This window comes from Triturus cristatus, chromosome 5_2, assembly GCF_964204655.1.
Source record: "Triturus cristatus chromosome 5_2, aTriCri1.1, whole genome shotgun sequence".
NCBI classification, from domain to species: Eukaryota; Metazoa; Chordata; class Amphibia; order Caudata; family Salamandridae; genus Triturus; species Triturus cristatus.
In genome coordinates, this window is record NC_140588.1 from 28,532,395 (window position 1) to 28,547,352 (window position 14,958).

The 14,958-nt window shown below is 47.5% G+C and overlaps 1 protein-coding gene across 3 annotated transcripts in view; it reads right to left on the minus strand.

The window, feature by feature from the left end:
* The window catches only part of TEX10 (testis expressed 10), a 429,953-nt gene that overhangs the window by 38,816 nt on the left and 376,179 nt on the right, over window positions 1–14,958 (minus strand). For all 3 annotated transcript variants that reach the window (XM_085606784.1, XM_085606783.1, XM_085606782.1), the window contains exon 13: window positions 9,048–9,258. In XM_085606784.1, the coding sequence (XP_085462910.1) occupies window positions 9,048–9,258 (211 nt within the window). The remainder of the gene's footprint in view (window positions 1–9,047; window positions 9,259–14,958) is intronic.

Below are 14,958 nucleotides of genomic sequence, written 5' to 3' on the forward strand. Positions count from 1 at the left end.
ATAAATCCTAAAAGTGTCTTAGATCCTGCCTCCTAGCTTTCCTTGCATTTGATTAGTTCCTGTGCTTGTCACTTACTTTTCCTCCAATTCTATTGGCTGTAACATACTATTTCCTGCATTTACCAATGCTTGTTCCAGTGTGCTTCTCATCAGTTTGTCACCTAAGTACTGGTTCCTTCTGCTTTTGGGGCATGTAATATTGGGCCTGAGGCCCACATGGCGAGGAGTAACGGACACAGACACCAGGGGTATGGTACAGTAACTGGCCTCGAGCATGTGCACCCGGGCCTTTTTATTAGCGGGGCCACGTCACTCGTGACACCCGTGATGGATGGGTGTGGGGGTGCAGTGTGTCCAGCCCTCAAGGGAGTGGCTGGAAGTACAGCTTCCTGCGGAACACTAGAATGTGTCCCGCAGGACATTACATTCCTCCCCAACTTTATTGAGGAACAAACACAACGTTAGTCCAACCTGTGGGGACAAAACAAACAGTTATCTAAATACCACAGAGTCCATCAGTCTTCTGAGTCAGGTGGCGAGACGACGTCAAGACAGATGCTGGTGACTTGGCTTGCAGCAGGACCTTCTCAGCGGACACCCGTAGTTTAACCTGAGGGGTTCAGGACACGACCGCTGGCTTGGAGATGTCCGCTACATACAGTCAGTTCGCTGACGATTACATGTCTTGCATGGCTTCCACTTTGCTGACGTCGGTGATGGTCTGTAGTGAGTTCTAACAGTTCCTTTTAGTGGGCTGCGTCGTGACCATGGATGGAGTCTCAAGTGAGAATTCACAGAGGTGTTGCTGGACCAACTTTCCCTGTTAAACTGCTTGGCTGTGACAGGTACCCTGTCGGTGGGGAAATGTCTCTCCGAGCTCTCCCGCCTGGGGAGGCCCGTCGTCTGGGTTGCTGCAGGACTGTAGGAGGGCTGCGCTGCGGGCTGCTTGTGTGCCATCTGGGGGCAGCTGCAGGACCGCTGAGGAGCCGTTACTTAGTCGCACGCACAACCTTCATGGGTGGATGAGTCTTGGTCAAGACTTGCACTCGCTACAGCGGTTCCGGTGTAGGCCAGGTTCACAGGTGGCTTCTGATTTCTTTTAGTCGGCTGGTGTGGTAACTGTGTCGGAATCCAGTCCATCAGTTCTCGGGAGTGGTGTTTGACGCATGTGCTGATGGCTGGCATGATGACGGTTGCCAGCCATGTGGTGAGTCGGAATGACAGGGGGCGGTGACTTGCTGGGAGAGTTTGGATGTCAGGATGGACTTAGTAGCCAGGTGTCTCCGCTTTGTCAAGGTTGATCTTTGGTGGCGGCTTGACACGTAGAGTGTACGGATCCTCTCTTGCCTGTTTTGGGGCCACTGCTGACTCCATCTTGAGGCGGTGTGAGGGCAGGCACTCAGTGCTGATCTTCACCCGTGGCATCTGCGGACAGGAGCAGGGATGCTGCTTGACTTCAGACTGCCGACATTCGGGGATGGACGGTCACCTGAAGCGTTGGGATGAGACGCGGTCTGCGCTTGCTGCAGCTTAGGTTTGGTTCATCCGTGAGGCTGTACCCTGGGATGTCGGTCCGCCTTGGTGCTGTCTGGTGTGTCAGGGTGTGCTTCTTGGCTTGCTGCGAGTCCTCGGTCTTCTCTCTTTGCTGGTCTGTTCAGCCCACCTGTTTATCCGGTTTTCAGGGGGACAGGGCTGTCACTCTCTTCTTTCTTCGAGGGCGTTGCGCTTGGACCTCGAGGCGGCGCAGTCATGGCGCCGGCTTCTGCCTTCGCTCCGGCGCGCTCCTTGCTTGCTGGGCAACGTGACATCCGGTCGCATGTCACTGGTTGTTGGAGCGCATGCAGCTGTGGCGGCTTGCCACGTGTGGTGTGCGACTCCTCTCTTGCCTGTCTTGGGTCGCTGCGGATTGTCTTGAGGCAGTGTGAGGGAGGACACTGTGTGTGGTCTTCGGCTCACTGCGGGGCTTCGCTGGGGTGGTGGAGACGTGGATGCTCTCCTACCTGCGTTCAGAAGTGCTTCCTTGTGGAGATGTCTATCTCTCGGGCGCTTGCCCGTGCTGCCAGGTTCACTGGCGCAGCCTTCTGCGCGCCTCTGACTTTGCGTGCTCTTTCTTCTTCCTGGAAGCTCTCTTCTGGCACTTGGGGTGCCTGTGGTGTGGTTGGCGGGTGATGCAACCTCTTCACTGGCGGTGGCGTTGGGCAGCCACGTGTGGTGCGTACCCTGCACTAGTCTTCCTTGCGCTATTGCTGGGGGCAGCTTCCCTTGAGATGTCGCTGTCTTAGCTACTCATCCATTCTTGCTAGTGGTGGCTGTCCGTGTATAGCTCCGAGTTTCTTGTAGCTCCTTGCGGGGTTTGTCAGTCTCTCCCCGTACTTTGCAGAGGTGGCAGGTGGTGCTCTTGCCTATATGATGCTGGTTTACGCTGGTGCAGCTTAGGGCTCTTGAGTGTGGCAGCTACCTGGAGACTTTACTGTCATCGAAGGTGTCCTTGCTGGGCTCACTTGCAGGGTGCTGAGTGCCACTTCATGGGCTTTCTTCTCTGAGGGCCCGTCTTGCTGTGCCTAGTGCAGTCCGTCTCAGCAACTGGGCGTGAGCAGGCAGTCTTCCTGGTGGTGGCGCTGGGCGGCCACCTGTGGTGTGTGTTCTGCACCATTCGTTTCTAGTGCTGTCGAGGGGGGGGGGGGGGGGGGGAGGGGGGACAGCTCCTTTGAGACGTTGCCATCTGTTCTGCCTGCTGGTGTCTCGTGGCAGCATAGAGTCCACAGTAGCGCTCCTGCTGTGGTGGGCATTTGCCGATCCTTGATGGGTTTCCTTGCTGCTTTCGCTTGTAGGGTGCAGTGCAGTGCTGCTTGTCACTGGTCTGCTTACGTCGGTCGCGGTGGGCAGTTAGCGTGCTGGACCGCTCTTTGGATGTGCCGGTGCAGACCCTCTTGCAAGGATCACTTTGCAAACTCCTCTTGCTGATCCTGCCGCTTCTGGCAGGGTAGTGGGGTGTCAGGGCCTCTCCTCCAGTCTATGGTGCTGCTTGGGCTGACGGTCGCGGGGCACCGCTGGCTAACTGCTCTGGCCAGGCAGTACGTCTGTCCTTCAGCGCGTTGTGTCTGGGGGGCAACCAGGTGGCGCTGCGTTTGTCGCGTTGGCTTGCCCTGATTGCCGCAGGTTGTAGGTGCCGGGGTGAGCCAGTGCAGTGACTGCCCGTGGCCACAGTGCAGGAGCTGAGAACACGGAGTGGTGCACTTGGTGCTAGGGTGGAGTGAGCTGCACCCTACCCTCGTGTGGGGTCTGAGGCATTCCTTACAGCTTAGCCTTGTTCAGCCTTGTTCCTAGGCTGGGGTTTTACTGGTTGCAGCGGCCCTGTGGGTGCATGGGCTTGGATCTCCCTGCTGCCATGATGAAATTATTGTGCTATTGGTTTCGCACTGCAGGTTGTTTCTTCCTCCTGTGCCTGGTTAATGCAGCTGCAGTACCACTCGTGGTCGCTAGGTGGCAGTGCAGTGCTTCAGTCTCAGAGCCCGGCTGTTCCTTCTGGACACTGCAGGCTTCTCCTCTTCACTGGCTGCGGCGGCGGTCTCTGGTGGTGCTCTACCACCCTGCTGGCGCTGAAAGGGAGTTAAAACACTGGATGTCCCCCTCCTCCTACCACCGGCTAGTGCGTGTGCCAGTTCTATTCGATTTTAGGACCAATGGGGCGCTGTGGCCACCAAGGGGCGCTGTGGCCACCAAGTGGCGCTGCAGCCACTTGTCCGGCGGCAGGAAGAAAACCCTCGATGTGGCCTGGAGGTTGGACGGGGTAGAGAAACTCACCGGCAGGTAGGGAGTGCCGCTGTCTGCTTTGCTTGTGTTCAGTTGTCTTTGCACTCACTCTCGCGGGACCGCAGCAGGAGTTGTCAGCCTGGCGGGTGCTTGTCAAAGGCTGCTGGGTTGCTTGCTCCTTTCTATCGGCCTTTGGCGCTTGCAGATGATCTGTGGCGGCATCCGCCGCTGGATCCAGGCGCCTGCTGGTAATTAGAGTCTGCGGCCCGCGCCTACCTCCGGACCGTGCTGGTCGCTTGCGAAAGGTAGGGGGACACAGTAGGGGCGGCGAACATGGGCTGGGCGGCTCACAGCTTGCTGGCAGTGACGGTGGCGCTTTGAGCATGGACCGTGCGACATGCATTATTCCGCGTCCTGGCTCCCTCCAGCGCAGGCTTCACACCAAGCGAAAGCAGCCTTGGTTCACGCCAGTGCGGTGGGGCAGCTTTTGGGCGATCACTGGTGCCTTGTAGACAGAGGAGGCACGGAGACACTCGCCACCTTCCTTCCGGCGCCGCTCGGACTCCGGTCGTCACACTGCCTGTTACGGTGGGCGGAAGCACTCTTCCCTTGTGGCAGCAACCGCCACGAAGAAGGGGTAGCGATGCCGGCAGCATGGAGAGGTTCCCAGGGAGCTCTCTGCGACCTCGGTTTTCCGTAGCGCCTCACCGTGAAGTGATCTGGGCAGTTCTCGCCTCGTGGTGCTGCAGCCCCTCCCGCCGCTCATCGTCGTGAAGGGCTGTGGGCAGTGGCTGGGGGTGTGCACAGCGGTGTGGCAGCCCTGCGCCCTTTCCTCTTTCTCAGGCCACTGTGTGCCGGCTGGCAGTTGCAGGGTCTCGCTGTGCGGTCAGAGAGGGGCCGGTGCCTCAGGGTATATCACTCTTCCTACAGCGAGGCAGATGTAGCTGTCGTGCACGGGGGTTGGTACCCTCTCGTCGCCATTGTAATGTTGGGCCTCAGGCCCACATGGTGAGGAGTAACACAGACACCAGGGGTATGGTACAGTAACTGGCCTCGAGCACATGCACCCGGGCCTTTTAATTAGCGGGGCCACGTCACTCGTGACACCCGTGATGGATGGGTGTGGGGGTGCAGTGTGTTCAGCCATCAAGGGAGTGGCTGGAAGTACAGCTTCCTGCGAAACACTAGAATGTGTCGTGCAGGACATTAGAGGGCACTTAAAAAAAAAATATATATATATGTTTTGCCTGCACAGTGCTGGTATACTTAATCTCCCATGCACAGCGCATTTACATAATCATTCTCAGCCCGGCTGCAAGAAATTCAAGTATGCATGCCGGCTGTTTTTTTTCTTCCATTTAATATTAAACGAGCCTTGGAAGACTCGTTTTCAGCCCTGAGAACCGCCCTCTGCAAAGCCTCTAAGTAATTTGGTATCCCAGCTTGTTTCCCTTCCTGTTTCTGAGGGAAGCTAGGCACTAACAATCTTCTGTTGTGCTTTTCCTGTCTCTCCCCCATTCCGTCAGTCCTTCTTGCGATTCCCTTTTGCGATTGGCCACATTGTTTAAAAATCATTCAACAAAGTTCCCCATGTTTGCTGCCGAGCACACAAACGCAGCGGCTATATTACAATATGTATTTATAACTACAATGGGTCAGTAGTAATATTGTAATGCATACATATTTAGAATACTTAGCTTAAATTCCCCTTGTTTCTGCTTCAGATGTTTATTATGTGTATTCTCTGTATAAAATATAAAACGGACTACTGATACAACAGCAATGTTTTTTTTTTGTGCATTGGAAATGTTAGCATAAAACATTTCTCAAAATCTTGAAGCGCCTTAATCTTCCTTTTATTAATTACAATTCCCTTGCGGATGGACGTGCTCTAGAAGTGTGCAGATTCATCTGGGATTCCTGCACAAGGTAGGCATCTCTTCCCAGGAAGCAAACGTCTGTTTTAGCAAAAAGGGATTTCACACGTGACACCGATCAAACTACAGGCAGGCAAGTTGCCGTTACGCATGGTAAATGAAACATTATTTTATCCAATTAGACGGAGACCGACGGATGTTGCCGGAACCAACCATTGAAGGAATAGTAGTGGCTGTAACTGATGGAAAAAACTCGATTGATAATGAATTAAAACGCACAATTGTTTCTACTGCTGGCTTCAATAATCAGATTAATACAAATCCAATTAGGGAGAGTTTCCCTAAAGTGTGCCCCACGCCCTTAGGGTTCGTGGTGCGTGTGTAACCCTCTTTCCATGGTGTGCATTGAACAAACCTACTATTTACCATATAAAATATTCACTTTGATTGTTTAAAAGTGGATTCATTTTTGTAAAAGGTTAAATTAAAAAAACTTTTGTGCAAAGGCAAAAATGGGAGGGTTACTAAAAAAGTACTTTCCTTGCACTGCCATGTATTTATTGATTGATTATTTCAAGCGATGGCTTACAGCTGCATGAATATGTAATGACATACTTTTCAAACAGCACACATTATAATCTTTCAGCCAATTTTAATTAAAATGTTAATTTTGATTAAATCTTTCGTGTTTATATATCAGCAGGTTCGCAAGAGCTTCAACGTTAAGAATGAGAATATGTCCACATTTAATTTAATCTACGCATGCTGCCAGGCAGAGATTACTACGTGCTTACAGCTGTTATAGAAGTGTGCCCTTCTGCTTAGGTTTGTGCAGGTGAAATCTATTGTATTTAATCCTGGAGTTTTCCTTCATGTTTATGTTTATTACCTTCCAAACCTGCAGAAACATTGCGGTAAGCTTTGCTCTGCACCTTCTTTCAGTGCCTTTCTACCATTCGAACATCTAGACAAACAAAACTGTATTTTTGTCACAATTCCTCCTGTTGAAGCGATTTCAACTCATCACATCTGGTGCAGTAGCCGGCGTGCATTAAATAAAAGTATGGGGGCTGTGATGCGCACGGAAATGGGGGCAGGGTGAGTGACCGTGAGGGCCGGGTCAAAGGCACAGCAATTCTCATTCTGCACTCAACACACATCAATCACTATGCATTCAGGAACTTTCACCATGCACGCCGACACTTACCAACCTTCATTCAGGCACAACTTACTGAGCACTCATTCTCCATGCACTCATACAAATACCCCCACACCTCTTATTATTAATCCCATAGTTGAAACCGAATGCATTTATCAATGCTTGTTTTCTTATATGTATTAGGAGCTATGGACTTCCCCTTGTCAGCCACTCCTGATTTTGTTTCAGTTGTTTATCAGTTCAGCAACAAGAACACCAAAAGTGAGAGTCATAGTGAAGGTCTTACAATGAAGTCACTTGAACTGCAAAGGTGTCACTTATTGAAAAAATTGAGTGCCTTACTAATACCGCCGAATGTTCTCTTGCCCATACTTTTTAATCCAGGACAAAGTGCCTTTAGTGACAAAACCCAGAACAAGCTAAAAGATTAGTCGGGTGTAAATTGGTTGCATTGTAAGTGAGTTATCAATCTTGGCAGATGAAGTTATGCCTTCTGTGCCATCCTCGTAAAGATTTGAGGAATGCCTAAAAAACATTAAAGTCTAAGCAAAGTGGCAGGGTTGTTAGTTTATGTTCTGCGTATTTGTAAAGTGTGCTATTACCCAAAGAGGGATTGAAGGTTACTATAGCAAAGTCAGAATCATGACTCCGAGCAGGACAGGAAAGGACTGGGAGGAGCTCAAGGGGAGACCTCCTTTCCGACAAACCCGTTTCTTACCATGGTGCCCAAAGAATAATGGAGCAGGTCACGTTAAATTATCCGTGGTGAACATACCGGCACTCGTGGAACAAAGAGGGGCGTGAGGGAGTGGACGTATATGTTCCATGATTTGAGAGAATAGTTTTTCATTTTTTGTAATTCTTTTTTATTAAACTTGCAGATGCATTATAGACATCACAGAGCAATATTCACAATTTTGAATTTACAGAGTTAAAAGGACAGTTCCGTCGCCCGTTACACTTTATCCTGTTTTTCTTCCCATTCAGTTTAAATTTTGGTAGGGAATTCACTCCAGGCAGGCTATCCAGCCTCGATTACCTCTATGTCACATTTCAGATTCCTCTACATTCCATCTACTTGCTGTGGGAGAATAGTTACCTTAAAGATGAACATGTCTCCTAGGCTTTCCCACCTATTTCAAGCTCTCTCAATTAAATTCAGTGCAACAGATTAAGAAAATTATTCTGTAGTACTATTCAGCACTATATTATTCATTTCAAGGTACCACTATGTTGTTGACTTAACTACATATATTTGAAAAAAAAATCAAATACAGAAATGTCCTTCAAAAAATAATATATGTATATAATAACAAGGCGGAGACAATTCATAATAGGATACACATTCACAACACATCAGTCCTTCAATGCTGTCAATGAATAAAGCCTCCGCCATCGCGCCCATATCTTCTCAAATGTATTTGGGCAGCCTATGGCCACATTTATGATTTTTTCAGCTAACAAGCACCAGTTCATATTAGAGTGCAATTTCTCTATTCTTGGCTGTACACCCCAAGAGTTTGCCATGCTTCCAAGTGTCCCTACTAGGCCTAAGTCGAGTAGAATCTTAGTGCATGTAGGTGATGGCAGCGCCCACTATATGCCCAAGAGCATGAGATTTTGCTCCAAATGGATCAATACTAATAAGAACCCTTCCACACTGCTTCGCAGGTCTCCAGAAATGTTATATTATCGGACATGACCAGATAATGAGGGAAAATGTGCCCAACTGATAGCATCCACTGAGGCACAGTTCAGAACATCTGTGTCCATATGTAATAATATCGGTGCTAAATTTCGTATTGTACCAATTTGCAGACTGATCTTATAAAAAAATCTCTAGGGTGTCACAACGCTTTTTGCAGTTAGGATCATCTATGAGACGTAAGCAAATCTTCCATCAAAATATACATCTTGACACAGAAAAGGAAGGTGGTCTATACGGTAATAAATGGATTGTATGCGACACCTAACGATCCTGGGGGCTTTGTGGGGGTGAAAAAAGGCTCAGCGGTTCACACATATGGAGGTCTTGACTCAAATCTCTAAGAATCAGCCATAACAAATCTAAATATAGAAACAATCTAGCATTATAGATGTTCAGAATATAGTCCACACTGTTCATTAATTATCTAATATTGTGACAAACTAAATCCAAGTAAAGCATTTACAAAAAATGCCCAAGTCCCTTCAGTACACATTAGTCAGCACTACTGAGTTTATCAGTAGTTAAGGTGTAAAAACAATTTATTACATACCGTAATATCCTGAATAATCTGTTGGATAAGAAGAGTGTTTGACGTCATGCCGACTTTTAGCTGTCCTTGTTGTAGAAGCAGACTGAGCATCTTAGAGATGGCAGGTAACTCTTCCAGAAGTAATTTGTTCACTTGAAAGCTCTGCAACACCAGCCGCAGCACGCAAGGGAGGGCAGCAAAGAATGAGATACATGATCGCCACAGCCTTTCCCTATAGAGAAATGTTATAATGAAGTTGTATAACATGAAAAGGTATTTACACTTAACTGTCGTGATTTTTTCTCAATTGGACTGCGCATATAATCAATTACAGCAATCAACTTTAAACAGACCAGACAATAAGCATTTGGCATTCATGGAGAGGAATGTGTTTATGGCGGAATACATAAAGCTGCAAATTCTCAGCTCGATGGCAAGCCTTGCGATAAAACTAGAAAATAAATTGCTATAAAGTTAAACTCTGCTCATAAGCACACACATGTAGGCTTTTCTTGTACACTTCCATAACTATCATCTTCATGGCTTGACAGAACTTCTCAATCAGTTATTCAGTTGTCCTCCTGAAAAGTGATTTATTAAATGTCAAACACGCAGAAAACAGCTTGTATAGATTGTGAAACAAGCATTTGCAATGCAATACGTCTCACATTTGCGAGAGTGTGAGCTACTGACATTGTAAATGACAATGCCTTTTATTTATGTGTTTTGAAATCCTACAAGCAGTGCGTAAACAAGGAATCTGTACCGATAGTCGCTGCTTATGAGAAGCAAGGCTGGCAGTAATTGCGCCTCTTTTACTGCCAGGCTTGCTTCTCATAAGCAAGGACTATACAAGTACAAAGTGCTTGTTTACGCACCGCTGGCAGGTTTTCAAAAAGCATAAATAAAAGGCATTGTCATTTACAATGCCAGTAGCTCAAACTCTCGCAAATGCGAGACCTATTGCATTGCAAATGCTTGTTTATACAGAAGCTAACGTGGGGTTTGAAGATAGTTGTTAACTTTCCTCCACTAGAGTGGCGTCTGACCTTTGCCCATCCTGGGCACTACAGCTGTGAATAGCAATGTCTTGAACTGGGAAACACGATCTCAGACACAGAGAACAAGGAGTGTGAGATGTAGTGGACAAGATGGGCGAGCAACTTACAGTGACTTGCAACTTACGTTTATGATCACTGCTGCTTTACCAGTAATTGAAAATGTCCGGTATATTATATTTAAAAAGCAATTTGAAGAACTTTAAGAAACGGCTCTACATTAAAATGGTTTATGTGGTCCATAATCAAATATAAACTACGTTAATTAATAAATGCATTCCTTATGAAAAGGAACATTTCTCCATCAGTGTGTAAAATGGTTTTTATTCTGAAAACAAAGCTTTCACATCTTGGCAACTGTATTGTGGTAGACGCTGCACACTTGTTTGTGCAAAGCTTGCTTAAAGAATAAATTATATTATATATATCCTACTGGCAGTTGCCAGTAGGAAGTTAAAGTTAGAACCTAGTTTCAAAAGGAAAAGCTTTTTTTGATTTGCCAATAACTTTGGCGCCGTTTGACGAATCTTCACGAAATATTCAAAACTATTTGTTCACTCGGGTCAGCTTCTGTCTAGAAAATTTTGGGGTGATCCATCAAGGGGGGCCGAGAAAAAAGGGGGGTCCCAAAACGTGTTCTCTATGTTAATTTCCATGGGAAACTTTAGAAACGGCTACAGCCTGAACTACTGAACGGAATTACGCAAAATTTGGCAGAGAGATAGCTTTTGGTCCAGAAAGCACACTTTTTTCAAATGGTCCAATTTCCGTTCAGTAGATTTTTAGATATTTAGAGATTTACAGATATCGATATTTGAGAATTCTGAGATCTGATTGGCTGAGCCCTCCTGAGCACGAGCTTGCCTCTGATTGGCTGCCAACACTTCAAACCAGGAAGTGTGGGCAGCCATCTTGTGCCTCTGACCGAGATAGAAGAAAAAAGGTGAGAGGAACAATAAAAAGCAAAAAAGGGGGCAGGGTAGGAACACCCTGACCCCCCTAAGCCTGGGCAATTCCAAAATGTCAGCCTCATTTTTACACCCAAAATCAACTGGACAGCGAGATCAAATTTGCTCCACAGTTCGTGTGGGAAAACCGGGTATTCCTCCACAGAAAAATTAATTTCATGCAATTTAAATTAGATAAATAGTCCATGCTTCTGCTGCCGGCAGCCAGTCCGTACTTCCTGCAGCATATTTCAAACACGCTGGAGCCTGTGCATGCCGGCAACGCGCGTGGACCCACAGCCCAGAGAGCCTGTGGCGCTGACCAGCTTGTGCTAGGAAGCGCCCTGCACCTCAGCCTGCCAACAACTCCCAATCCTCGCATGTCAGACACCTGATCAGGGTATGAGCCACCACTGGCACCACACGCTGTGCATGCACACACTGCTCACCGGATCCTCGAAGCCAATGGGGTCTCATAGGATGTTGCAAAAGACGGCATGCTCACATCTGCCTCGCTGCACGCTCTTAACCACAGCTGCAACAGAACCCCGTTTCTTCAGACACAGGGGTCCCTTTCCAATTCACCGGGACATAGCTACAATTGAGAAGTCGGGCGCAGGGCAGCATGACGATATTGTACAGTAATCAGCAGCAGCATGAGGGCGCAGGCAGGGCAGTCGAATCACAGTGGAATCTGCTTACCTTTCATCCAGTCCACCACTTGCTTGGGCGCCCACTTGCTGATCGGTTCCATTACAAGAGCCATAATCAGATTGCTTTTTCATTCACACCAAAATCAAAAAAAGTGACGGGGAAGCAGGTTCTCCTCAGAGCATGGCTGGGGGCAGAGCAGCGCGGATCTCAGGGTGCAGCCCACAGCTGAGATGAGGCTTTGTCCCTCCAGGTTTCTTCTCCTGGCTCCTGCACTGATTCAGTAATGTATAAAATTACACTGCTTGATCAGCGCTGGCGCCTCCCCCCACTTCGTGAAGCCTGCAACACGCTGGAGCCCAGCGACACCGAGTCAGGAAATGGTGCAGTGTGTGTAGACTCGCTTATGAGGCACCTCTTCCCAGCGAGAGGCTGGCACACTGGCACGGGTGTGAAACGAGAGAGCTCAGAGAGGGCAATCCAGGCTGCTGGCATACGAGGCTCGCTCTGTGGCTGGCTCGCCCCAATAAGCTGAAGGAATCTCCCCTGATCGGGGGAGCTGTCCATACGCAAACGGCAACGGATGCCCGTGACTTCCCACCTGGTCGTGGCGACTACCCGCGCAGAATGTCGCTGAACCCCAACACACAGTGCGCATTGGAATATGAACGGACGCCAGACAACACACCCATCTTTAAAATGCCGAACTCCTGCGTGCGCATTTCTGTTTTTATATTTTTCATCTGCGGAGAGTGAAGTTTGAAGAAATAAATATTTTCACGTATGACCAATTCAAATTCTAGCTTATTTAATACGTATAGTTTCATTAACTACGTAATTAAGTATTCATTGTTATTTTCGCTACTATCCTCAAGGCAGTGGTTGCCTTTCAGATAGTTATTAGAAGCTGAAGCTTGGTCCCACGTCATCTTACAAGGGCAAAATTCCATGCACACTTGAAGAGAGCAGGTGGAGGTGGTTTTCAAGGCCTCCAGCACTCCAGGTGACCCAGCGATGAAACAAGGTGGCAGTGCGCCCCAAGGTTCCTTTTTTAGGGGTTTACAGGGGGTACCCCATGTAGTCTTCCCTGAGGCAGCCAGCATACCCACTACAAAAAATTGTGTAGGTGAAAAACCCGACAGGAGAGCGACTTAAGCCGGTTTGGTTTCCGGTGCATCACTTATAAAGACAAAGACAAAAAGGTTACAGATATCGCGACGCGTCTTGGCAAATCAGGGGGGATATAGTGTGTATTGATGTCTGACTGAGGATCTCCCTCAGAGTACATGTTTGGTTTAATGCCAGATAAGCTTACAGAAGAAATTAACCCAACCTCCCTTTCTCTATAAAAGGTACCACACTGGGAAGGCTCTCTTGATCTCCATCTTGGCAACACGAGTGCAAAATCTTTATTGGACATCTGTTGAATTCTGCAGATCAAGCTGAGAAGGAAGCCTAGTCTCCCAGTCTATTACTGACAGAAAATCCACTGTTACAACAGTATGTGGGGAACATGGCATTCACCCTCATTCGCAACTACTAAACTTAGCTAAACGTGCAGGCCTTTTTCCATATAGGAGCCTCTGTCCATGTGAATAATAATATTCCATAGCAACGATGCAGACACACCCTGCCTGCAAAAGGGAGATATAGGCCTAAATGCTTACAACCAAAATAAGGTCAATCGCATGCCATTTTCTGCAACTTTCTGAGGTCCAATGTTTAAAGTAGTGGTTCTTGAAACTGCTAGCCATGGAATAAACCCTTTCACCTTCAATCAAGTTTTTACATAGACTGAATGGGAGCAAATAGAATTCTGAAAAGACTGTTCGCAGGCCTACCAGCTATTGGTGAAGATGCCCCAAGGGAAACTGCTCTGAGGATATCATCTTCGAGTCAAACTGTTGCAGGGATTCTGCTTGCACAGAACTGTGACTTGGGACAACAGTTTGCCTGAATGCAGGGACTGTCTCTCTGGCACATCAGTGACTGTCAGCCCAAATTTCCTGGCTAGCTCACAGTGCCTTACCTGAACTCCTAAACTTCCCAGAGTACCAGGTAATTTCAGCAACCCAGGACAGAACACCATAGTGCCCAAGGGAACCGTGGAAACAAATCATCACCTTTCCCTCACCTACTCCACTCTTGCCTCTTTCTGTACCTCTCTTGCCTCTTTCTGCACTTCTCTTGCCTCTTTCTGCACTTCTCTTGCCTTTTTCTGCACTTCTCTTGCCTTTTTCTGCACTTCTCTTGCCTCTTTCTGCACTTCTCTTGCCTCTTTCTGCATCGTGCTCTATTATTTCTGCACCTCTTGCTTCTTTCTACGCTTCTCTTGCTTCTTTCTGCACCTTTCTTCCTTTTTCTGCATTTCTCTTGCCTTTCTGTACCTTTCTTCCTCTTTCTGGACCTCTGCCTCTTTCTGCACCTCTTGCCTCTTTCTGCACCTCTTGCCTCTTTCTGCACCTCACTTGCCTCTTTCGGCACCTCACTCTTTTTGCAACTCTCTAGCTTCTTTCTATGCCTCTCTTGCTTCTTTCTGCACTTCTCCTGCTTCTTTCTGCACCTTTCTTCCTCTTTTTGCACCTCTCTTGCTTTTTTCAGCACTTTTCTTCCCTTTTTCTGCCCTTCTCTTGCTTCTTTCTGCACATCTCTTGCTTCTTTCTGCGTCTTTCTCTTTCTTTCTGCATGTCTTACCTATCTAGGTGTAGTTAGAAATTAGCATTTAAAAAACCTTAGAAATTCACTGAAAAAAAAACATAGGTTTCAGGGACGTTCTAGTTAGAAATTAGCATTTAAAAACCTTAGAAATTCACTGAAAAAACCACAGGTTTCAGGGACGTTATAGCGAGAAATTAGCATTTAAAAAACCTTAGAAATTCACTGAAAAAACCACAGGTTTCAGGGACGTTATAGTTAGTTGGACATTTCACTCGTACAAAACCAAAGAAATTCGTCTGTTCTAGTTAGTTAAGCAAACTATAACTTGCGCCGCCGCAATGCACTGCTGATGACGTCACATATTACATCATTCATGACATGGTCAGTGACATCACTGATGACATCACTGATGACATTATCCACATGATAATCTGATGCACCGCCTCACACCCTAATGCACAAGTTACTTACCTTTGGTAACGATATATCTGTAAGAAACATTAGTTATAGATTCCTTACCTTAGAATTACCCCCAGGTGTCAGACTGCATCTGGAAAGTTTTTTCATCAGCAGTACCTCTGCAGGTCGAAAGGTGGCGTCGGTCGGCTCTGCGCTCGT